The 26537-nt window shown below is 40.6% G+C and overlaps 1 protein-coding gene across 2 annotated transcripts in view; it reads left to right on the top strand.

Annotated features, from left to right (window-relative positions):
- LOC133424444 (CCR4-NOT transcription complex subunit 2-like) overlaps positions 1 to 24594 on the top strand; it is a 41410-nt gene extending 16816 nt beyond the window's left edge. For both annotated transcript variants that reach the window (XM_061715064.1, XM_061715065.1), the window contains 10 exons: positions 5810 to 5889; positions 6679 to 6804; positions 8110 to 8249; positions 9236 to 9356; positions 11045 to 11201; positions 12888 to 12949; positions 15207 to 15256; positions 16577 to 16677; positions 18377 to 18521; positions 24017 to 24594. In XM_061715064.1, the coding sequence (XP_061571048.1) occupies positions 5810 to 5889; positions 6679 to 6804; positions 8110 to 8249; positions 9236 to 9356; positions 11045 to 11201; positions 12888 to 12949; positions 15207 to 15256; positions 16577 to 16677; positions 18377 to 18521; positions 24017 to 24103 (1069 nt within the window). In that variant the 3' untranslated portion in view covers positions 24104 to 24594. The remainder of the gene's footprint in view (positions 1 to 5809; positions 5890 to 6678; positions 6805 to 8109; positions 8250 to 9235; positions 9357 to 11044; positions 11202 to 12887; positions 12950 to 15206; positions 15257 to 16576; positions 16678 to 18376; positions 18522 to 24016) is intronic.
- The last annotated feature ends 1943 nt before the right edge of the window (positions 24595 to 26537 follow it).

Below are 26537 nucleotides of genomic sequence, written 5' to 3'. Positions count from 1 at the left end.
ACTCACAGACACGTACGTTAGCCCTTCACCATCAACAGGTAACTCACAGACACGTACGTTAGCCCTTCACCATCAACAGGTAACTCACAGACACATACGTTAGCCCTTCACCATCAACAGGTAACTCACAGACACATACGTTAGCCCTTCACCATCAACAGGTAACTCACAGACACGTACGTTAGCCCTTCACCATCAACAGGTAACTCACAGACACATACGTTAGCCCTTCACCATCAACAGGTAACTCACAGACACATACGTTAGCCCTTCACCATCAACAGGTAACAGGCACATACGTTAGCCCTTCACCATCAACAGGTAACAGACACATACGTTAGCCCTTCACCATCAACAGGTAACTCACAGACACGTACGTTAGCCCTTCACCATCAACAGGTAACTCACAGACACATACGTTAGCCCTTCACCATCAACAGGTAACAGACACATACGTTAGCCCTTCACCATCAACAGGTAACTCACAGACACATACGTTAGCCCTTCACCATCAACAGGTAACTCACAGACACGTACGTTAGCCCTTCACCATCAACAGGTAACTCACAGACACGTACGTTAGCCCTTCACCATCAACAGGTAACTCACAGACACATACGTTAGCCCTTCACCATCAACAGGTAACCAGACACGTACGTTAGCCCTTCACCATCAACAGGTAACAGACACATACGTTAGCCCTTCACCATCAACAGGTAACAGACACATACGTTAGCCCTTCACCATCAACAGGTAACAGACACATACGTTAGCCCTTCACCATCAACAGGTAACTCACAGACACGTACGTTAGCCCTTCACCATCAACAGGTAACTCACAGACACGTACGTTAGCCCTTCACCATCAACAGGTAACTCACAGACACGTACGTTAGCCCTTCACCATCAACAGGTAACTCACAGACACATACGTTAGCCCTTCACCATCAACAGGTAACTCACAGACACGTACGTTAGCCCTTCACCATCAACAGGTAACTCACAGACACGTACGTTAGCCCTTCACCATCAACAGGTAACAGACACGTACGTCAGCCCTTCACCATCAACAGGTAACTCACAGACACGTACGTTAGCCCTTCACCATCAACAGGTAACTCACAGACACGTACGTTAGCCCTTCACCATCAACAGGTAACAGACACATACGTTAGCCCTTCACCATCAACAGGTAACTCACAGACACATACGTTAGCCCTTCACCATCAACAGGTAACTCACAGACACATACGTTAGCCCTTTACCATCAACAGGTAACTCACAGACACATACGTTAGCCCTTCACCATCAACAGGTAACTCACAGACACGTACGTTAGCCCTTCACCATCAACAGGTAACTCACAGACACGTACGTTAGCCCTTCACCATCAACAGGTAACAGACACATACGTTAGCCCTTCACCATCAACAGGTAACTCACAGACACGTACGTTAGCCCTTCACCATCAACAGGTAACTCACAGACACATACGTTAGCCCTTCACCATCAACAGGTAACTCACAGACACGTACGTTAGCCCTTCACCATCAACAGGTAACAGACACATACGTTAGCCCTTCACCATCAACAGGTAACAGACACGTACGTTAGCCCTTCACCATCAACAGGTAACAGACACGTACGTTAGCCCTTTACCATCAACAGGTAACAGACACGTACGTTAGCCCTTCACCATCAACAGGTAACTCACAGACACGTATGTTAGCCCTTCACCATCAACAGGTAACAGACACATACGTTAGCCCTTCACCATCAACAGGTAACAGACACATACGTTAGCCCTTCACCATCAACAGGTAACTCACAGACACGTACGTTAGCCCTTCACCATCAACAGGTAACAGACACATACGTTAGCCCTTCACCATCAACAGGTAACTCACAGACACGTATGTTAGCCCTTCACCATCAACAGGTAACAGACACATACGTTAGCCCTTCACCATCAACAGGTAACAGACACATACGTTAGCCCTTCACCATCAACAGGTAACAGACACATACGTTAGCCCTTCACCATCGACAGGTAACAGACACATACGTTAGCCCTTCACCATCAACAGGTAACTCACAGACACGTATGTTAGCCCTTCACCATCAACAGGTAACAGACACATACGTTAGCCCTTCACCATCAACAGGTAACAGACACATACGTTAGCCCTTCACCATCAACAGGTAACAGACACATACGTTAGCCCTTCACCATCGACAGGTAACAGACACATACGTTAGCCCTTCACCATCGACAGGTAACAGACACATACGTTAGCCCTTCACCATCAACAGGTAACAGACACATACGTTAGCCCTTCACCATCAACAGGTAACAGACACATACGTTAGCCCTTCACCATCAACAGGTAACAGACACATACGTTAGCCCTTCACCATCAACAGGTAACAGACACATACGTTAGCCCTTCACCATCAACAGGTAACTCACAGACACGTACGTTAGCCCTTCACCATCAACAGGTAACTCACAGACACGTACGTTAGCCCTTCACCATCAACAGGTAACAGACACGTACGTCAGCCCTTCACCATCAACAGGTAACAGACACATACGTTAGCCCTTCACCATCAACAGGTAACTCACAGACACGTACGTTAGCCCTTCACCATCAACAGGTAACTCACAGACACGTACGTTAGCCCTTCACCATCAACAGGTAACTCACAGACACGTACGTTAGCCCTTCACCATCAACAGGTAACTCACAGACACGTACGTTAGCCCTTCACCATCAACAGGTAACAGACACGTACGTCAGCCCTTCACCATCAACAGGTAACTCACAGACACGTACGTTAGCCCTTCACCATCAACAGGTAACAGACACGTACGTTAGCCCTTCACCATCAACAGGTAACTCACAGACACGTACGTTAGCCCTTCACCATCAACAGGTAACAGACACATACGTTAGCCCTTCACCATCAACAGGTAACAGACACATACGTTAGCCCTTCACCATCAACAGGTAACTCACAGACACATACGTTAGCCCTTCACCATCAACAGGTAACTCACAGACACATACGTTAGCCCTTCACCATCAACAGGTAACAGACACATACGTTAGCCCTTCACCATCAACAGGTAACTCACAGACACGTACGTTAGCCCTTCACCATCAACAGGTAACTCACAGACACGTACGTTAGCCCTTCACCATCAACAGGTAACTCACAGACACATACGTTAGCCCTTCACCATCAACAGGTAACTCACAGACACATACGTTAGCCCCTCACCATCAACAGGTAACTCACAGACACGTACGTTAGCCCTTCACCATCAACAGGTAACAGACACATACGTTAGCCCTTCACCATCAACAGGTAACTCACAGACACGTACGTTAGCCCTTTACCATCAACAGGTAACTCACAGACACGTACGTTAGCCCTTCACCATCAACAGGTAACAGACACGTACGTTAGCCCTTCACCATCAACAGGTAACTCACAGACACGTACGTTAGCCCTTCACCATCAACAGGTAACAGACACATACGTTAGCCCTTCACCATCAACAGGTAACAGACACATACGTTAGCCCTTCACCATCAACAGGTAACAGACACATACGTTAGCCCTTCACCATCAACAGGTAACAGACACATACGTTAGCCCTTCACCATCAACAGGTAACAGACACATATGTTAGCCCTTCACCATCAACAGGTAACAGACACATACGTTAGCCCTTCACCATCAACAGGTAACAGACACATACGTTAGCCCTTCACCATCAACAGGTAACAGACACATACGTTAGCCCTTCACTATCAACAGGTAACAGACACATACGTTAGCCCTTCACCATCAACAGGTAACAGACACATACGTTAGCCCTTCACCATCAACAGGTAACTCACAGACACGTACGTTAGCCCTTTACCATCAACAGGTAACTCACAGACACGTACGTTAGCCCTTCACCATCAACAGGTAACAGACACGTACGTTAGCCCTTCACCATCAACAGGTAACAGACACGTACGTTAGCCCTTCACCATCAACAGGTAACTCACAGACACTTACGTTAGCCCTTCACCGTCAACAGGTAACTCACAGACACGTACGTTAGCCCTTCACCATCAACAGGTAACTCACAGACACGTACGTTAGCCCTTCACCATCAACAGGTAACTCACAGACACGTACGTTAGCCCTTCACCATCAACAGGTAACTCACAGACACGTACGTTAGCCCTTCACCATCAACAGGTAACAGACACATACGTTAGCCCTTCACCATCAACAGGTAACAGACACATACGTTAGCCCTTCACCATCAACAGGTAACAGACACATACGTTAGCCCTTCACCATCAACAGGTAACTCACAGACACATACGTTAGCCCTTCACCATCAACAGGTAACAGACACATACGTTAGCCCTTCACCATCAACAGGTAACTCACAGACACATACGTTAGCCCTTCACCATCAACAGGTAACAGACACATACGTTAGCCCTTCACCATCAACAGGTAACTCACAGACACGTACGTTAGCCCTTCACAATCAACAGGTAACAGACACATACGTTAGCCCTTCACCATCAACAGGTAACTCACAGACACATACGTTAGCCCTTCACCATCAACAGGTAACTCACAGACACGTACGTTAGCCCTTCACCATCAACAGGTAACAGACACATACGTTAGCCCTTCACCATCAACAGGTAACAGACACATACGTTAGCCCTTCACCATCAACAGGTAACTCACAGACACATACGTTAGCCCTTCACCATCAACAGGTAACTCACAGATATATAGTGAGGTTTATTTCTGATCTGATTTTCATTAAATTATGTTTTACTGTATATTAGAATGTTTCATGTATGTTTTTTTTTATGATTTACTTGTACGGTAAAGTTTAATGTAGGTTTGTTGTGTTATTTCGTGTTATTATGTCTTGTTTTTAACTGTATGTTTTAAATGTATTGTTGTTTAATGTGGACCCCAGAAAGACTAGCTAGGGTTAAGGGCAGAGCTAATGGTTATCCTTACAAATAAACTAATAAACATTAATAGATTATCACATGTTAGCGATGATGTACATCCATCTTCAGTCAATCAGTTTTTATGTATATAGCATTGTTAAAACAACCACCAAAGTGCAGTTAAAATCTAATAAAACATGGGAACTCGGGGCAGCGTGGTCCACAATTCAGGTCTGACTGCAAAAGCGCGATCACGATCATATTTGTGGTTTCCCTCGTTCTTTGACCTTTGACCTCCACTAAGGTTGCTGGTCCTATTGTTAACATGACTGTGTGTGTGCGTGTGCGTGTGCGTGTGTGTGTGCGTGTGTGTGTGTGTGTGTGTGTGTGTGTGTGTGTGTGTGTGTGTGTGTTTATATGTGTGTGTGTGTGTGTGTGTGTGTGTGTGTGTGTGTGTGTGTGTGTGTGTGTGTGTGTGTGTGTGTGCGTGCGTGTGTGTGTGTGTGTGCGTGTGCGTGTGCGTGTGCGTGTGCGTGTGCGTGTGCGTGTGCGTGTGCGTGTGCGTGTGCGCGTGCGCGTGCGCGTGCGTGCGTGCGTGCGTGCGTGCGCGTGCGCGTGCGCGTGCGCGTGTGCGTGTGTGTGCGTGTGCGTGCGTGTGCGTGCGTGTGCGTGCGTGTGCGTGCGTGTGCGTGCGTGTGCGTGCGTGTGCGTGCGTGTGCGTGTGCGTGTGTGTGTGTGTGTGTGTGTGTGTGTGTGTGCGTGTGTGTGTGTGTGCGTGTGTGTGTGTGTGTGTGTGTGTGTGTGTGTGTGTGTCTCAGCATGTCAGGGTTCGGGGTGAACAGGAATCCAGGTTTCAACATGAACAACTCTTTATCCAGCAACATCTTCAACGGCACAGGTAAGGCTGACCCCCGACCTTTAACCCGTGACCCCTGACCCTTGACCTCTGACCCCCGACCTTAACCCCATATGCATGTCTCCTCCTCCTCCCATGGAGCTGCTGTGATACATAAAGCGTCTTTCTACAAAGAAATGTACGTTTTACGTCTCATTTATTCATTCACACACGCACTAATATACTTGGGAAACATGGGAAAGCATATTTTACAAAAACATATTTAACATTTTTCAAGTAACAAAATAACATATTTGAACAATTTTTACAATTATTTTATTGTCTGAAAACTGGTTCAAATGTTATTTTATTGTCTGAAAAATGGTTCAAATATGTTATTTTGTTACTTGAAAAATTTAAAATATGTTTTGTTGATGAGAAAATATGTTTCTCTATTTTTCTTATTTTTGTAAGGGGGATATATATAGTTTTTCGGCACTACCTTGTTCTCTATAGCTGATATAACATGAATTACTCCTATGTGGGATCAATAAAGTTCTTATTTTTACCATCTGAGAAAATTAAATATATTATATTTGGTGCCTCACTGTTTCCAAGTATATTAGTGCGTGTGTGAATGAATAAATGAGACGTAAAACGTACATTTCTTTGTAGAAAGATGCTTTATGAAAATAAGTCCATTTACTTGTATTAGTTTACAGCGCAGTCTTGAACATCCAATATGGCGGATGTTGACGTATCAGCAGCAGTGGGAAAGAACACTCGATGGGGCGTCTACGTATAAATGTCTATGCTTAACCCCTGGGTCTCATAAACCTTCTCTTCTTCCAGACGGCAGCGAGAACGTGACGGGGTTGGACCTGTCCGACTTCCCGGCGCTGGCTGACCGGAGTCGGAGAGACGGAGGATCCAACCCCACGCCGCTGCTCAACCCGCTGGCCGGCCGAGCACCTTACGGTGAGTAACTACCACCCACTAGCCCCCACTAGCCCCCACTAGCCCCCACTAGCCCCCACTAGCCCCCACTACCACCCACTAGCACCTACTAGCACCTACTAGCCCCCACTAGCCCCCACTAGCACCTACTAGCACTTACTAGCACCCACTAGCACAGCTGCTCAACCCGCTGGCCGGCCGAGCACCTTACGGTAAGAGGGTTAGGGTTACACCAGTCCAGTAACACACCTGTCCGGGTTACACCTGGACAGGTGTAACCACCTGAGCTGACTGTTACTCTCTGTTTAACTACAGTTCTACCAGCTCACCTGAACCTGGTTTAGGCAAGAAAACACAGTTAGAAATTAGCACTGCAACTAACAACTATTTCAATAGTCCACTAGCCACCAACTATTGAAACAAATTAGTCGACTAATCGGATAATTAGTCATTTTTTCTTAAATTTAGTATGAGGTTGCTTTAATTATGTGGCAAATGGTAATAAACACCAGAAAGATTGGCACTTCAATGAAAAATAGATATTTTATTCAACTTCTTCAGACTGCATGCATTTAGTTTTAAATACTTTAGTCAGGCGTAACGTTACAGCTCTTTTAAAGCCAAAATAGGCTTAATATCTTACCAAGGCGAGTCCGTTTCATTCAACTGTCCAACGTGCCTTCTCTTGAAATGCTTGTGCATTACCAACGTGCTCCCGTGATCAGCAACGTCGGCTTTGCAAACCTTGCAAGTATCTTTTTATTCGCCGTATCGAGGCTAAAATGCTCCCAAACTTTTGAAGTTTTGTTACCTGCAGCTGCAGAGACGCTATCGTGCACGCCGACTCTCAACAGAGATTGTATTGAAGTGAGACGCCTCACTCCGTTGGAAAAACACGTATTGGCGACAATTGTCAACAATGGAATTCACTGTGGACAATTTTGATTATTGATTTTTGTCGACGACGTCGCCGAGTCGATGCAGCCCAATTAGAAATATCTGCTACAAAACATCAGATCAGAGTAAACAAACAGAACTTCAGATGAACAACAGAACTTTTCTCATGTTGATATTTGTTAACAAAAATTAAGGAAAAACAAGAAAAAATATCCTGTTGGCAATAATCCTAAGTACGTAGTAAGTTGACTTGGCGGGATGTACTTGTGGTTGCCAGATTATCTTCTTTATCTTCCTTTTTTTCATCTCACTTTTTAATCAATAACATGACGGTGAAACATCGTTTCATCAACTAACTTGAACTGAGCCGATGAATCTCCGGCGTGATCCTGTTGACACGTTTCCACTGCTGTGATTGGTCCGTTCCAGTTGGCATGGTAACCAAACCGTCCAGTGAGCAGTCGCAGGACTTCTCCATCCACAACGAGGACTTCCCAGCTCTTCCTGGTCCCAACTACCAGAGCAAAGACCCCAGCAGCAGCAGCAGCACCACCGACGACAGTAAAACGGTAAAAAACCCCTACCTACACCTACACCTGCTGACCCCTGACCCCCACTGACCCCCCCATTACTGCTGACCCCTGACCCCTACTGACCCCCCCTGACCCCCACTGACCCCAGCAGCAGCAGCACCGCCGACGACAGTAAAACGGTGGGTGTAACGAGACACTAATCTCACCATAACGATACGATATTATAGCAGTATTTTTTTGTCAACCTTGAATGAGGAACATATGACTGGAAAAAATTGTCTTTTATTTGAAAGACACAAAATACAAAACAATACTGTGCGTTTGCCCTATTGTTACAGTTTGTAATGCTTTATAACTGTTTAAGTTTTAAAGAGAAAGCCAGGCCAACCATTTTCCACAAACTGAACTAAAAGTAAATGTCAGGTTTGCATTATGCATCTTCAGTTTCAAAATATTTTGCCACAAACTGAATAGTTTCTCGACTTTTTTCTTTTCCAGAAATTTACAAACGTCAAGAAAAAAGTCAAAATGTCGAGAAAAATGTTGAAATGTCATGAAAAAAGGCAACATTTCGAGAAAAAAGTCCAAAAATGTTGATGGAAAAAAGTCAACATTTCGTGAATAAAGTCAAATGTCGAGAAAAAAGGCAAAATTTCGAATTTTCTTGAAATTGTACTTCAACATTAATCTCGACAACTAAAATAAAATAAATATAAGTAAATAAATAAACTATGAAAAGTCCTTTCAGTCAGATTTTGGTCGGCGGGTCGAGGTCGTCCCGTGATCCCGCTGCACCAGTAGGATGTTTCTAGTAAACACAATAGATTAATATTAATAACCCAATATCTGCTACAGTTTGTCACCTCCACGACACGTATCGTGACGTTTTTGTATCGCCAAATTTCGTGGCACGATATATTGTTGCACCCCCAGTGGTGCGATTCCTGCTCTACCTCCGTCTGTTTATCACCTGCTGACCCCTGACCCCCCGCTGACCCCCCACCACCTCTCTGTCCCACCAGAACCTGAACTCCTCAGGAAAATCCACCTCCAGCTCAGACGGACCCAAGTTTCCCGGGGACAAGAGCTCGGCGCCCAGCAACAACAACCAGCAGAAAAAAGGGATTCAGGTGCTTCCTGACGGTGAGGAACCAGCAACCTCGTCTGCTCCAGGGCAGCAGGGGTAACCAGGGCAACCAGGGCGCCGCGGGGCCTGGAAAAGTCTGAAAAAGTCTGAAAAAGTCTGAAAAAGTCTGAAAAAAGTCTGAAAAAGTCTTAAAAAGCATGAAAAAAGTCTGAAAACGTCCGAAAAAGTCTGAATAAGTCTGAATAAGTCTTAAAAAGTCTTAAAAAGTCTGAAAAAAGTCTGAAAAAAGTCTTAAAAAGTCTGAATAAGTCTGAATAAGTCTTAAAAAGTCTGAATAAGTCTGAATAAGTCTAAATAAGTCTGAAAAAAAGTCTAAATAAGTCTGAATAAGTCTGAATAAGTCTGAATAAGTCTAAATAAGTCTGAAAAAAAGTCTGAATAAGTCTGAAAAAAGTCTTAAAAAGTCTGAATAAGTCTGAATAAGTCTAAAAAAGTCTTAAAAAGTCTGAAAAAAGTCTGAATAAGTCTTAAAAAGTCTGAATAAGTCTGAATAAGTCTAAATAAGTCTGAAAAAAAGTCTAAATAAGTCTGAATAAGTCTGAATAAGTCTGAATAAGTCTGAATAAGTCTAAATAAGTCTGAAAAAAAGTCTGAATAAGTCTGAAAAAAGTCTTAAAAAGTCTGAATAAGTCTGAAAAAAAGTCTAAATAAGTCTGAAAAAAAGTCTAAATAAGTCTGAATAAGTCTGAAAAAAGTCTTAAAAAGTCTGAAAACGTCCGAAAAAGTCTGAATAAGTCTTAAAAAGTCTTGAAAAAAAAGTGAATAAGTCTTAAAAAGTCTTGAAAAAAAAGTGAATAAGTCTTAGAAAGTCTTGAAAAAAAAGTGAATAAGTCTTAGAAAGTCTTGAAAATGTCTTGAACAAATCTGAATAAGTCGGAAAAAAGTCTGAATAAGTCTGAAAAAGTCTTAAAAAGTCTTAAAAAGTCTTAAAAGTCTGAAATCCCATTTTCCTAAAATAAGGCCTATAAAGGTCTTAATTTGTCTTAAATCTCCATCCAAGGGTCTTAATTTCTGAATCTTAATTTTAGAGGGAATTTATCCGGTCATCATTAAAGAGTTTTCCTACACTCTGAAAAGGAGAAGTTTATTTAATGGTTTTGAGGAGAAATAAACCTGTTTACCGGTTGTTAGACGTTTCAGTCGGGGTTGCCAGGTTGGGCGGGTTTCAGTCGGGGTTGCCAGGTTGGGCGGGAAAAATACAGGACTGGGCGGGTGGATCAAACCTGGGCTGCTTTTCCTGGTTTTTACTGAATATTTTAGAGAAATTATTAACAAAAAAGTTTCCATTTTGACAGAGAAAAGTAGAAACTTAAACAATAAACTTACTGATATTTCAATTCAATTCAATTAAATTTTATTTGTATAGCGTCTAATACAACATTCGTCTCCAGGATGTTTCCAGAACCAGAACATAAACATAAACCCCCGAGCAATTATTACATAAACAATAGCAGGTAAAAACTTCCCTTTAGGAGGAAGAAACCATTTTATTTGCTTTAATCTGCTCAGTTTAATTGTAATCTTTGTGTGGAGCCTTTTTTTTTTACATCTAGTTTGGTTATGACTTGAAATGTCTTAGGCATTTAATAATTTACCGTAAAGAACCGTCAGGTTCCGAGGAGCCAGTGGAGGTTCTGGTCCCTAGTTTGGTACCTGAACGTGTGTGTGTGTGTGTGTGTTCCAGGGCGTGTGACCAACATCCCCATCGGCATGGTAACGGACCAGTTCGGGATGATCGGCTTGTTGACGTTCATCCGGGCGGCAGAGACGGACCCGGGGATGGTTCACCTGGCGCTGGGGTCGGACCTGACGACGCTGGGGCTGAACCTCAACTCACCTGAGTAAGATACACACTTATACACACACACACACACTTATATACACACCTACACACACACACACACATATACACACACATATACACAGAGACGGACCCGGGGATGGTTCACCTGGCGCTGGGGTCGGACCTGACGACGCTGGGACTGAACCTGAACTCACCTGAGTAAGATACACACTTATACACACACACACACACTTATATACACACCTACACACACACACACACATATACACACACATATACACAGAGACGGACCCGGGGATGGTTCACCTGGCGCTGGGGTCGGACCTGACGACGCTGGGACTGAACCTCAACTCACCTGAGTAAGATACACACTTATACACACACACACACACTTATATACACACCTACACACACACACACACATATACACACACATATACACAGAGACGGACCCGGGGATGGTTCACCTGGCGCTGGGGTCGGACCTGACGACGCTGGGGCTGAACCTGAACTCACCTGAGTAAGATACACACTAACACACACTCACACACACTCACACACACTTATACACACACCTACACACACATATACACACATATACACACTAATACACACACACACCTGGCGCTGGGGTCGGACCTGACGACGCTGGGACTGAACCTCAACTCACCTGAGTAGGAATATACACATATACACACTTATACACACACACACACACACATCTATACACACATCTATACACTAACACACACCTACACACACCTAAACACACATATACACACTAATACACACACACCTGGCGCCGGGGTCGGACCTGACGACGCTGGGACTGAACCTCAACTCACCTGAGTAGGAGAGAGACTCACACACACATCTATACACTAATACACAGACTTACATACACACGGTTTCATGTAAAAGTGTTGGGGGGGAACGTGTGCGACAGATTCGCTGCTGCTCATTTGCATAAAGTTGAGATTCTCTCAACTTCAAATTGACGCTCTGTACGCCTCCGATCCTCTCGCAGCGAGTTCTCAGAGACCAGGGGTCAGCAACCTGCGGCTCTAGAGCCGCCCTAGTGGCTCCTGGAGCTTTTAAAAAAAAAAAATGTCCTTTTTTTTTCTCTTTTTTTCTCTTTTTTTCTTTTTTTTCTTTTCCCTTTCCTCAAAATTTTTACTTTTTTCTCAACATTTCGATTTTTTTCTCAACATTTCGACTTTTTTCTTGACATTTTTACTTTTTTCTCAACTTTTCGACTTTTTTCTCGACATTTCGATTTTTTTCTCGAAGTGCATAATGAAAAAATAAATCTTCCCCCAGTTATAACTAATATAGAAACATGCAGCATGTGTTTCTTCATTCTAATTCTGATACAAGACTTTTCATTTTTTGCGGCTCCAGACATATTAGTTTTTTGTGTTTTTGGTCCAATATGGATCTAAAACATGTTGGGTTGCCGACCCCTGAGCTAGACAATGAATGGCAGAAGTAGAAATCCAGTCCAGCAGTTGTTCCAGCCATCACTGAACCAGCTCCTCTGCAGGTGGATGGTTGTTAGTGAAAACACCTGTTCTAAAAGTACGGGCTGATCCAGAAACATGGCAGCGTTTATACTTTATGGCACCTGGATTAAACACCTGGATTAAACACCTGGATTAAACATTTCTGCCGGTTCTCTCTCTGGTGTAAAGTCGTGACACCAACATGCTTCTGTCTCCATCAGGAACCTCTACCCCAAGTTTTCGTCTCCCTGGGCGTCGGCGCCGTGTCGGCCGCAGGACATCGGTGAGTAGATGGAAATGTAAATGTACTGTATTTCTACAGCCCTTTCAGGGTGCTTGCACAAGTCTTGAAAGTCTTAATAAATATGGAATTTTGAAACGCTGTTTTCCAGACCTTGAAAAGTCTTGAATTTTGTGTGAAAGTCTTAATAAAGTATGGGGAAAAAATGTATGGTAGAATTTTACAGTATGCTCAAAGGCTTTGTGAAATGAGAAATAGAAAGGTAGGCTATAAAACTTAGTTTATTTAACTATAAAATATAAAAATAGTTTATTTTTTGTTCTTACCAAGTGAGCTAGGTCAAATATGCACTTTTATGTCTTCTAATACAGCTTGTTCAGAAGTTAAAATGAGATAACATAAAGATAAGATCAGTCATGTCAAGGACAGAAACAATAAGATGCGAGTGAAGAGACTGAATTCTAAATACATTCATCCATCCATTCATGTGTTTTTATAGATAGTCTTTGTGACACTTGTTTGATGTGAAATTCATGTACTTGTGATTTTCATGTTTTGAAACGTTTTCATCAGTAAAAACATAATTTACTGTGAATAATGCATTCGTTCATTGAATACTAGCCTATAAAAAATTCTAACAATAAATCTAATAAACACAATTAGTACGATCTCAACCAATGAAGTAGGCAGTAGGCACACAAGTATACAAGTACATAAAGTTAAGGTCTTGGGAAAAAAAATATCAGTTTTAAAAAAGTCTGGGAAAAGTCTGGAATTTTAATTTGGAAAAAGAGCAAGCACCCTGCCTTTACAGCCACCTCTAGGTGCCAAAGTGCTTTACAGAATAAAACATACAGAAATACAACATACAATTATAAGACAGAGCAAAAAATAAATGGAATAAAAGAAAAAGAGTAAAAAGTGTCACCACACTACTGGGTATTAAAGCCTTTCTAAATAAATAGGTTTTAGCATCAGAGATAGTGGGTAAGTTGCAGGGGAGCTGGTTCCAGAGCCGGGGGGACTGGGAGACGCCAACATGTAGTGCATTTAAATGTCTTAAGACGCATTTTTGCACCTTGAAACTGCATATTTATACACAGTGTCAAGATGCCTTTTTCCTCCTCTATCCCATAGGCCTGTGTTGAAAAAATCGATTTTCCGATTCTAAATCGATTCTCATATTTATTCCTAAAAATCGATTCTTATGTACGGAAGAGTATTAGGGCCACTTAAAAAAAATAAAAAGAATTCTGAGAAAAAAGTCAGAATTCTGACTTTTTTCTCAGAATTCTTTTTATTTTTTTTAAGTGGCCCTAATACTCTTCCGTACTTATGTCTAAAGATCGATTTTTTTTCATCATTTTCACCAGGTGAACTTTAATCCCAGTAGTCGGACACACAGTTTGTCATGACACTTCTGAAAAATGCAGGTGCTTCATGGAAACATGTGTGCGTGGTGACAGAATAAATTAGATAAGCTGAAATAACTTGTTTACTGCATGAACTGTTGCAATTTCTTTCTTTTTTGCACTTTAAATGGATATTGAAAGGCCTGTTTGAGTTATTTATTTCTTAGTTATTTCACAATAATTATTGTGAAATTATTATTTCACTAGTTATTTTACAGTCATACAATTCAGGCAACAGCTCAAAAACATTTTAAATAACACTAAGCCAAATCAATATCGAATCAGATCGAATCATGATTATCGATTCTGAATATTAAGAATCGGAATCGAATCGATTCGTGACATTTGAATCGATCCCCAGCCCTACCATCCCAGTGTCCTCCTCATTTGGAAAAATTGGCACCTTATAAAATCTATGTCGCCAACAGTGTTAACTGAAGTCAAATTCCCTGTTTTTTTTTTTTATTTTTTTTTATTTTTATTTATTTATTTATTTATTTTTTTTTATATATTTTTTTTAATTATTATTATTATTTATTTATTTTGGTTTAATTAATGTTATTAAAGGTAAAAAAAAAAAAAAAAAAGGGGGAGAGATATTGATAATTATATTGTTTTTTTTGCTATGCCCTCAATAAACATATCTATACAAAAAAGAATTCCCTGTTTGATTTATTCAAACGTTGGCATTAAAGTCTGATTCTGATTTAGACGAGTAGAAGTCGGGTGTGTGTTTGTGGAGGGTGGGGGTCAGGGTGGGGGTCAGGTTGGGGGTCAGGTTGGGGGTCAGGGTTCTCCCGGGTCGCCGGCGAGGCTCTGCTGCCCCCTGGTGGCTCGGAGGCGCCGCTGCACCTTCAGGCTGCTGATGCTTGTCCTTCTCCCTGCAGACTTCCACGTCCCCTCAGAGTATTTAACCAACATCCACATCAGGGACAAGGTAGGACCCGGGGGGGGTCTGGGGGGCCTCATTGATCCTACGGGGCTTGAAATCCTTGAAACTGCTTGAATTTCAATGTTGTGTTTTCAAGGCCTGAAAAGTGCTTGAATTTTAGTTTAAGTGCTTGAAATTATAACTCTGTCTTTCACGAAATTGTGATCAGACTGTATAGTTTAATTATTACAAGGAGAAATAAAACCAGTCAGATGAAACATAACTACCGTATTTTCTGGACTATAAGCCGCACCTGTATATAAGCCGCATCAGCTCTATTTTTAAAAAAACAATAAAAAAAGATATATAAGCCGCACCCGTATATAAGCCGCATCCGCTCTATTTAGAAAAAAAGATATGCAAGCCGCAGATATTTGTTGTTAGATTAGATATTTACTACATGTACAGAAGGATTCTGAACTGTAAATGATGTACATGTTTGTACCTAAATAGATCTTTCCTAACAGTGTTTTTTAACACGGCAGCAACTTTGCTGATTAAAACGGGACAGAACCAAGAGAAAATAACCGCTATTTATTTATCTGTTTATCTGTTTGAAATCTGCTTCTACTTCTATCTGCTAAAGAACAAGTAGCGTATTCTTCTTTGCATTTATTTTGTCTTAGTTTTTATTCTAATTCCGGTTAGCACTCCCCCTAGCGGTGGAAGAAAAATCCACAGAATAGCCGCACCTTTGTATAAGCTGCATGGTTCAAAACCTAGGAAAAAAGTAGCGGCTTATAGTCCAGAAAATACGGTAGATGTTTACAGCACGATACAATGTACATAATTGTGATAAAAAGTGGAAAAAATGAATCATGAGTTTACAGGACTGTCTCAGAAAATTAGAATATTGTGATAAAGTTCTTTATTTTCTGTAATGCAATTAAAAAAAAAAAAAAAAAATGTCACACATTCTGGATTCATTACAAATCAACTGAAATATTACAAGTCTTTTATTATTTTAATATTGCTGATTATGGCTTACAGTTTAAGATTAAGATTCCCAGAATATTCTAATTTTTTGAGATAGGATATTTGAGTTTTCTTAAGCTGTAAACCATGATCAGCAATATTAAAATAATAAAAAGGCTTGCAATATTTCAGTTGATTTGTAATGAATCCAGAATGGATGACATTTTTGTTTTTGTAATTGCATTACAGAAAATCACAGTATTCTAATTTTCTGCGACAGTCCTGTATATGTTCCTGTATATATTTGACCCCAGTGATTAAGGTGCTTGAAGATTTTGGTAAAATGACCCTTGAAAATGCTTTAAAAGTTCTTGAATCCTTAGTGAGGTACTAACCGGGTCTCTGTTCCAGCTGGCAGCCATCAAGCTGTCCCGGTACGGGGAGGACCTGCTGTTCTACCTCTACTACATGAACGGAGGAGACCTGCTGCAGCTGCTGGCCGCCGTAGAACTGTGAGTAAGCTAGCACCTTTCAGAAACAGAAATACGCCACGCCTGATTTCAGCAGCGCAGGAGCCAAAAACAGGGACATCCCCAAAACTTCTAAACTGCATAGAAATGTATTTATTTAATATGAAAAAACAAAATGCTTTGATTTAAAGTTTAAAGAGCTTTAAAAGCGTTGAACTAGCATGACTGGACAGACAGACAACCATGTAGCAACTGAACTAGCCTCCTATGCTAATATGGTAAATATAAATAAAGCTACAGGTGAAGGTCGGAACATTAGAATATGGTGTAAAAGTTAATTTATTTCAATAATTCAACTAGAATATGGTGTAAAAATTAATTTATTTCAATAATTCAACTAGAATATGGTGTAAAAGTTAATTTATTTCAATAATTCAACTAGAATTTGGTGTAAAAGTTAATTTATTTCAATAATTCAACTAGAATATGGTGGAAAATGTAATTTATTTCAATAATTCAACTAGAATTTGGTGTAAAAGTTAATTTATTTCAATAATTCAACTAGAATATGGTGTAAAAGTTAATTTATTTCAATAATTCAACTAGAATATGGTGTAAAAGTTAATTTATTTCAATAATTCAACTAGAATATGGTGTAAAAGTTAATTTATTTCAATAATTCAACTAGAATATGGTGTAAAAGTTAATTTATTCAATAATTCAACTAGAATATGGTGTAAAAGTTAATTTATTTCAATAATTCAACTAGAATATGGTGGAAAAGTTACTTTATTTCAATAATTCAACTAGAATATGGTGTAAAAGTTAATTTATTTCAATAATTCAACTAGAATATGGTGTAAAAGTTAATTTATTTCAATAATTCAACTAGAATATGGTGTAAAAGATCATTTATTTCAATAATTCAACTAGAATATGGTGTAAAAGTTAATTTATTCAATAATTCAACTAGAATATGGTGTAAAAGTTAATTTATTTCAATAATTCAACTAGAATATGGTGGAAAAGTTACTTTATTTCAATAATTCAACTAGAATATGGTGTAAAAGTTAATTTATTTCAATAATTCAACTAGAATATGGTGTAAAAGTTAATTTATTTCAATAATTCAACTAGAATATGGTGTAAAAGTTAATTTATTTCAATAATTCAACTAGAATATGGTGGAAAATGTAATTTATTTCAATAATTCAACTAGAATATGGTGGAAAATTAACATTACATAGTCTCATTACACGCAAAGCAAGATATATTAAACCTATATTTGTTATAATTTTGAAGATTGAATTGTTCATTGATTTCATAAAATATTCACATTTTTTTAGATTTTTTATTTGGGGTTTTCATAAACTGTGAGCCTTTATCACCAAAATTATAACAAATAAAGGCTTGACATTCACTTTGAATGTAGTGGGAAATAATATATTTGTTTCACCTTTTAGTTAAATTTACTACGAATGAAGTTTTGCAATATATTCTAATTTTCCGACCTTCACCTGTAGATTATGACATCGATAAATAACAGAGAGTGACCAAACACATGTTGCTGTCTTTAATATATCATGTTTCCTTTATTTTGTTATTGTTAGTTGGTTGTTCACGTGTGTGACAGACGTGCATCATGGGACAATTGTGAAATACGGAATAAAATGCGTTCCGTATTGGTTCAATGCCCCCCCTACGGTTCTGACCCGGTCTCTGACCCTGTCTCCCCCCCCAGGTTCAACCGGGACTGGCGGTACCACAAAGAGGAGCGGGTCTGGATCACGCGGGCCCCGGGGATGGAGCCGTCGCTGAAGACCAACGCCTACGAGAGGGGGACGTACTACTTCTTTGACTGTCTCAACTGGAGGAAGGTGGCCAAGGTGAGACCCCTGGAGATACATATATGTGTATATATATATATATATATATATATATATATATATATATATATATATATATATATATATATATATATATTTATATATATATATATACATGTACCGTATTGGCCTGAATATAAGACGGTGTTTTTTACATTGAAATAAGACTGGAAAAGTGGGGGTCGTCTTACATTCAGGTCTAGACGTTATACCCATTTACACTGCTAGATGGCGCCAGATATCTTTAAAGCGAATGCTGAACTTAAGTCCCCAGGACAAAGTGAACCCCTGTCATGAAGAAGAAAAATAAAAAATAGTATAAGAAAGAAAAGAGAAGAAAATAAGAGAAGATATAACAGAAAGTGGAGAAACGTAGCGACAATCTGGAGAAAAGTGTGTGGAAGATCGGCAGGTAAACCGGCAACTGAGGAGAAGTTAGGATGCAAACTTCAAGATAATGATTTCAAATAATAAAATAACAGGCTTTTTCTCTCGAATATATTGTTATAATCATTTGTTTCAGATGTACTGTCATTATTTTCTGTATAAAAATTCAATTTGGTGTTCAAAAAGTTTTTCTTCACACTTGAGTCTTGAAAAAGAGAGTCGTCTTATAATCGGGGTCGTCTTATATTCGGGACAATACGGTATATGGAGGTATTGATCAGCTGATCGCTGGGTGTAGTTTTCCCAGAATCCTCTGTCTAAGAATATTATCAAAACCAGTTGAGAAGTCCGCTGTGGTGTAGTGAGTTTTAGTCTGTGGTGTAGTGAGTTTTAGTCTGTGGTGTAGTGAGTTTTAGTCTGTGGTGTAGAGAGTTTTAGTCTGTGGTGTAGAGAGTTTTAGTCTGTGGTGTAGAGAGTTTTAGTCTGTGGTGTATTTAGTTTTAGTCTGTGGTGTAGAGAGTTTTAGTCTGTGGTGTAGAGAGTTTTAGTTTGTGGTGTAGAGAGTTTTAGTCTGTGGTGTAGAGAGTTTTAGTCTGTGGTGTAGAGAGTTTTAGTCTGTGGTGTAGAGAGTTTTAGTCTGTGGTGTAGAGAGTTTTAGTCTGTGGTGTAGAGAGTTTTAGTCTGTGGTGTATTTAGTTTTAGTCTGTGGTGTAGAGAGTTTTAGTCTGTGGTGTATTTAGTTTTAGTCTGAGGTGTAGAGAGTTTTAGTCTGTGGTGTAGAGAGTTTTAGTCTGTGGTGTAGAGAGTTTTAGTCTGTGGTGTAGAGAGTTTTAGTCTGTGGTGTAGAGAGTTTTAGTCTGTGGTGTAGAGAGTTTTAGTCTGTGGTGTAGAGAGTTTTAGTCTGTGGTGTAGAGAGTTTTAGTCTGTGGTGTAGAGAGTTTTAGTCTGTGGTGTAGAGAGTGTTAGTCTGTGGTGTAGAGAGTTTTAGTCTGTGGTGTAGAGAGTTTTAGTCTGTGGTGTAGAGAGTTTTAGTCTGTGGTGTATTTAGTTTTAGTCTGTGGTGTAGAGAGTTTTAGTCTGTGGTGTAGAGAGTTTTAGTCTGTGGTGTAGAGAGTTTTAGTCTGTGGTGTAGAGAGTTTTAGTCTGTGGTGTATTTAGTTTTAGTCTGTGGTGTAGAGAGTTTTAGTCTGTGGTGTAGAGAGTTTTAGTCTGTGGTGTAGAGAGTTTTAGTCTGTGGTGTAGAGAGTTTTAGTCTGTGGTGTAGAGAGTTTTAGTCTGTGGTGTAGAGAGTTTTAGTCTGTGGTGTAGAGAGTTTTAGTCTGTGGTGTATTTAGTTTTAGTCTGTGGTGTAGAGAGTTTTAGTCTGTGGTGTAGAGAGTTTTAGTCTGTGGTGTAGAGAGTTTTAGTTTTTTTCGTGCGATTTTTCGTACGTTTTTTCGTGCATTTTTTCGTACGTTTTTTCGTGCATTTTTTCGTACGATTTTTCGTACGTTTTTTCGTGCGTTTTTTCATAAGATTTTTCGTACGTTTTTTCGTGCGATTTTTCGTACGTTTCTTCGTATGTTTTTTCGTGCCTTTTTTCGTACATTTTTTCGTACGCTTTTTCATACAGTTTTTCGTGCGTTTTTTCGTCAATTTTTTGGGGGGTTTTTTCGTACGTTTTTTCGTGCCTTTTTTCGTACGTTTTTTCGTACAGTTTTTTCGTGCGTTTTTTCGTACAGTTTTTCGTACGTTTTTTCGTACGTTTTCTCGTGCGTTTTTTCGTACATTTTTTCGTACGTTTTTTCGTAGTTTTTTCGTGCGTTTTTTCGTACGTTTTTCCGTGCGTTTTTTCGTACGTTTTTTCGTACGTTTTTTCGTACAATTTTTCGTACAGTTTTTCGTGCGTTTTTTCGTACGTTTTTTCGTACGTTTTTTCGTGCGTTTTTCGTGCGTTTTTTCGTACGTTTTTTCGTACAATTTTTCGTACGTTTTTTTTTTTTAGTCTGTGATGTATTTAGTTTTAGTCTGTGGTGTAGAGAGTTTTAGTCTGTGGTGTATTTAGTTTTAGTCTGTGGTGTATTTAGTTTTAGTCTGTGGTGTATTTAGTTTTAGTCTGTGGTGTATTTAGTTTTAGTCTGTGGTGTATTTAGTTTTAGTCTGTGGTGTATTTAGTTTTAGTCTGTGGTGTATTTAGTTTTAGTCTGTGGTGTAGAGAGTTTTAGTCTGTGGTGTAGAGAGTTTTAGTCTGTGGTGTAGAGAGTTTTAGTCTGTGGTGTAGAGAGTTTTAGTCTGTGGTGTATTTAGTTTTAGTCTGTGGTGTATTTAGTTTTAGTCTGTGGTGTATTTAGTTTTAGTCTGTGGTGTATTTAGTTTTAGTCTGTGGTGTAGAGAGTTTTAGTCTGTGGTGTAGAGAGTTTTAGTCTGTGGTGTAGAGAGTTTTAGTCTGTGGTGTAGAGAGTTTTAGTCTGTGGTGTATTTAGTTTTAGTCTGTGGTGTATTTAGTTTTAGTCTGTGGTGTAGAGAGTTTTAGTCTGTGGTGTATTTAGTTTTAGTCTGTGGTGTATTTAGTTTTAGTCTGTGGTGTAGAGAGTTTTAGTCTGTGGTGTAGAGAGTTTTAGTCTGTGGTGTAGAGAGTTTTAGTCTGTGGTGTAGAGAGTTTTAGTCTGTGGTGTATTTAGTTTTAGTCTGTGGTGTAGAGAGTTTTAGTCTGTGGTGTAGAGAGTTTTAGTCTGTGGTGTAGAGAGTTTTAGTCTGTGGTGTAGAGAGTTTTAGTCTGTGGTGTAGAGAGTTTTAGTCTGTGGTGTATTTAGTTTTAGTCTGTGGTGTAGAGAGTTTTAGTCTGTGGTGTATTTAGTTTTAGTCTGTGGTGTAGAGAGTTTTAGTCTGTGGTGTAGAGAGTTTTAGTCTGTGGTGTAGAGAGTTTTAGTCTGTGGTGTATTTAGTTTTAGTCTGTGGTGTAGAGAGTTTTAGTCTGTGGTGTATTTAGTTTTAGTCTGTGGTGTAGAGAGTTTTAGTCTGTGGTGTATTTAGTTTTAGTCTGTGGTGTAGAGAGTTTTAGTCTGTGGTGTAGAGAGTTTTAGTCTGTGGTGTAGAGAGTTTTAGTCTGTGGTGTAGAGAGTTTTAGTCTGTGGTGTATTTAGTTTTAGTCTGTGGTGTAGAGAGTTTTAGTCTGTGGTGTAGAGAGTTTTAGTCTGTGGTGTAGAGAGTTTTAGTCTGTGGTGTAGAGAGTTTTAGTTAAAGGGTATTTACAGTCAGATGTGTCTGTGGCCAAATGCCGTTATCGGGCATTTGTCATGACTGTCACTAAGTTGTAAATTACCCCATAGGGAGTTCTCGTGGTTCTCGTGATTCAAGTCTGTGGCCAAATGAGCTGGTATTAACATATCAGTCAGTCAGGAACTTCATCATATGGAGTTGGTATTAACATATGAGTCAGTCAGGAACTTCATCATATGGAGTTGGTATTAACATATCAGTCAGTCAGGAACTTCATCATATGGAGTTGGTATTAACATATGAGTCAGTCAGGAACTTCATCATATGGAGTTGGTATTAACATATGAGTCAGTCAGGAACTTCATCATATGGAGTTGGTATTAACATATCAGTCAGTCAGGAACTTCATCATATGGAGTTGGTATTAACATATCAGTCAGTCAGGAACTTCATCATATGGAGTTGGTATTAACATATCAGTCAGTCAGGAACTTCATCATATGGAGTTGGTATTAACATATCAGTCAGTCAGGAACTCATTCCCGTGGTTCAAGTCTGTTCCAAGGTGTAGGCCCTGCAGGGGGAGGAAGCTGGAGTTTCACGTCAGCCACGGTGTCACAATGCCTCATCACCCAGACATTTATACGTAGACGCCGCATCGACTGGTTTTTTCAGCTGCTCCGATACGTCAAAGTCGCCGCCATCTTGGATGTTCAAGACTGTAAACTAATACAAGTAAATGGACTTATTTTCATAAAGCATCTTTCTACAAAGAAATGTACGTTTTACGTCTCATTTATTCATTCACACACGCACTAATATACTTGGGAAACAGTTAGGCACCAAATATAATATATTTAATTTTCTGAGATGGCAAAAATAAGAACTTTATTGATCCCACATAGGAGTAATTCATGTTATATCAGCTATAGAGAACAAGGTAGTGCCGAAAAACAATATATATCCCCCTCACAAAAATAAGAACAATAGAGAAACATATGCTCTCATTAACAAAACATATTTAAATTTTTCAAATAACAAAATAACATATTTGAACCATTTTTCCGACAATAAAATAACATTTGAACTATTTTTCAGACAATAAAATAACATTTGAACTATTTTTCAGACAATAAAATAACATTTAAACCATTTTTCAGACAATAAAATAACTGAAAAAATCTGAAAAATTGTTCAAATATGTTATTTTGTTACTTGGAAAATTTTAAATATGTTTATGTAAAATATGTTTTGTTGATGAGAAAATATGTTTCTGTATTTTTCTTATGTTTGTGAGGGGGGATATTGTTTTTCGGCACTACCTTGTTCTCTGTAGCTGATATAACATGAATTACTCCTATGTGGGATCAATAAAGTTCTTATTTTTACCATCTGAGAAAATTAAATATATTATATTTGGTCCTAACTGTTTCCAAATATATTAGTGCGTGTGTGAATGAATAAATGAGACGTAAAACGTACATTTCTTTGTAGAAAGATGCTTTATGAAAAATAAGGAAAAAAGAGGAAAAAAATATGAAAAAAGAGGAAAAAAAAGGAGAAAATAGGGAAAAAAGAGAAAAAAAAAAGGAAAATAAAAGGAAATAAAGCAAATAAAGAGGAAAAAATAGAAAAAAAGAGGAAAAAAAAGAGAGAAAAGAAGGAAAAAAGAGGAAGAAAATAGCGAAAAAAAGTAAAAAAGAGGGAAAAAAAAGTAAAAAAGAGAGAAAAAGAGGAAAAAAGTGCGTGTGTGAATGAATAAATGAACATCCAATATGGCGGCGACATTGACGTACGGCTCAATGCTCGATGGGGCGTCTACGTTTATATGTCTATGTCATCAGCTCTTTGACGGGTGGGTGGGTGTGGTTTACCCAGAATCCTCTCTGATTCTCTCTCCTGTGTTGCAGGAGTTCCATCTGGAGTACGACAAGCTAGAAGAGCGACCTCACGTTCCCTCCACCTTCAACTACAACCCCGCCCAGCAGGCCTTCTGATTGGTCCTCCCGCCTGCCTGTCGCCGCTGGCCCCGCCCCCTCCGGAGGCCCCGCCCCCCTGAATCTGGCCGTGAGGACTCAGCAGGACGAGGACACGCCCCCCCCCCCCCGACCCGGTCCTCGTCTCTGAGAGACTTTCTCATTTTAACTTTGATTTGTCCCCATCATCTCTTTTTTACCCCCCATTACCTCCATCCCCCCTCGTTAGCGCCGCCGCGGCTACCGAATAAATGTCCATCCGGCTCCGGCTCTCCGGTTCTACCACACTATTTTTGTTTAGAGAAGCTTTTAAAAGAACCAGATTTTACCAGAACCAGGACTGGGACCCGCGGCAGGATGGACGGTTATTCCTTTAAACGTTTCTCTGAGCGTAACGGCGCTGGAGCGGCGTTAGCGGCAACGGAGCGGCGGCGTTAGCGGCGTGGCGGCGTCGCAGGTCACAAGCAAATGTACATTGTAGCACTATTTCATAATAAAAGCAGATAAAAGAAGTTCTGGGTTTGTTGATGTTACTGAAGGAACCTGGACCCCCGTTGGCTCCGCCCCCCGTTGGCCCCGCCCCCCGCCATCCAGGCTCCTCCCACCGCCGCCGTTGGCCCCGCCCAGATTCACCGTCGTCTGTTCTGATGTCAACAAATCAAGTTTAGAACAAAAATCAGCTTCTGTCCCCGTTGGCCCCGCCCACGTCTTCATCGGGCGCTCTGAGCTTTGTGGAACTATGTGGGCGTGTCTAGCGTTTGTGGGCGTGTCTCATTTGTGGGCGTGTCCAGCATTTTTGGCCGTGTCGAATGGTCGAAACCTTCAGAAACTCCGTTTTACTAAAATATTACTGCAGATTAGGTTTTATAAACCTGCAAACTAGAAAAAATTCAGATTTGAACATAAAATCAACTCACAAATTCCGAAGAAATCTGAAATTGTATCTTCAAAAACCTGCAACAGCATTATTTTTGTCTTTTATTGCCGTGACACTGGTACCACAGCGCCCTCTAGTGGCCCAGAGGGTCCGTGGATTTCGCAGCCATCCGTTTTTTGTTTTGAAATGAGAAAATAGAAATATAGAAATAATCCAAAATAATCCGTTTCCCATCTTTTGTTTTGATAATAAAAAACAGAAAACGCATCGTTATCCATTATCCATAATCCGTTATCCGATTTCATTAGTCTAACATTTGTAGGCGTGTCCAGCGTTTGTGGCCGTGTTTGTCATTTGTCGGCGTGTCGGGCGTTGTCTGGGTTGTTTGTGGGCGTGTCGGAATGCAGCGTCCAAGAAATCTGAGGAAAAAACAAAGTTTAAACCCCCAGAAACTCTGTTTTACTAAAATATTACTGCAGATTAGGTTTTATAAACCTGCAAACTAGAAAAAAAACTACATTCCGATTTGAAAACAAACTCAACTCACAAATTCAGAATCTGAAAAAAAAAAAAGAATCTGAAATTGTATTTTCAGAAATTTATCAAAAAATCTAAATCCGACAGCACTCTCTTAAAGTACAAACCTTTAATATGGTTTAAATCACTGCACAGCAGCAGGAACGCGTCCGATTTCCTGCTGCTGCAAGTTTTTTGGACTGGCACCCGGTGACACACTTTTACTCTTTTTGAGTGAGCACGCCAAGTCTGCCGATTATCTTCAGAAACTTACCAACCGGCATTATTTTAGTCTTTTATTTCAAATATTCTTTCATCACCGACATCCTTCATCCGTAGATCTGCAGTTTTACTGATTGAAGGTCGTGTTTTCGGTATCACAGCGCCCCCTAGTGGCCCGGAGGCCTGGGTTTGGTTTGTTGACAGCAGAACAACAACAGGTGAATCTGCAGGTACGATTGTTGCTGCGGAAGGAAGTGCTGGAACATCTGACAACTTCCTGTTTCCCTCCACTTCCTCTCAGTTTCCACTTCCTCTCAGTTTCCACTTCCTCTCAGTTTCCACTTCCTCTCATCTCCGTTTTTCTTGGTTCAGTTCTGTTTCCTCCATCTTTCATGTCCGTCTTGTTTCCTGTTTCCTGTTTCTCGTCCCACCAACCATCACTCTGGGGGGGGCGGGGCTTCCCTCCTGGCTCCGCCCACAGGAGACGCCGTTGGTCCATCAGATTCGCGGCAGCGGCTTTTCCTCGTAGGGTGAAAGAAGCCCCGCCCCCTCCGCCGCCACCTCTTAATGCAATACGAGACTTCCTGTTACCACGGAAAGACTTCCTGTTACCACGGAAACCCCCCGGAGGGTCGGGGGGGCGGAGCCCGGCAGCCACTTCCTGTTACCACGGAAACCAGGGGGGGCGGGGCAGCCACTTCCTGCTCACAACAATCCATCGCCATGACGACTAGCCAAGGACACGCCCCCAGACCATGAGGACACGCCCCCAGGCCCATGTGACCTGCCGGACGCTGATTGGAGGACGAGGACTGAAACCTGCCGGAGGCCACGCCCCCA

Source organism: Cololabis saira, chromosome 23, assembly GCF_033807715.1.
Source record: "Cololabis saira isolate AMF1-May2022 chromosome 23, fColSai1.1, whole genome shotgun sequence".
NCBI classification, from domain to species: Eukaryota; Metazoa; Chordata; class Actinopteri; order Beloniformes; family Belonidae; genus Cololabis; species Cololabis saira.
The sequence above is the reverse complement of the archived record's forward strand: the minus strand, read 5'-3'. Positions and strand labels throughout refer to the sequence as shown.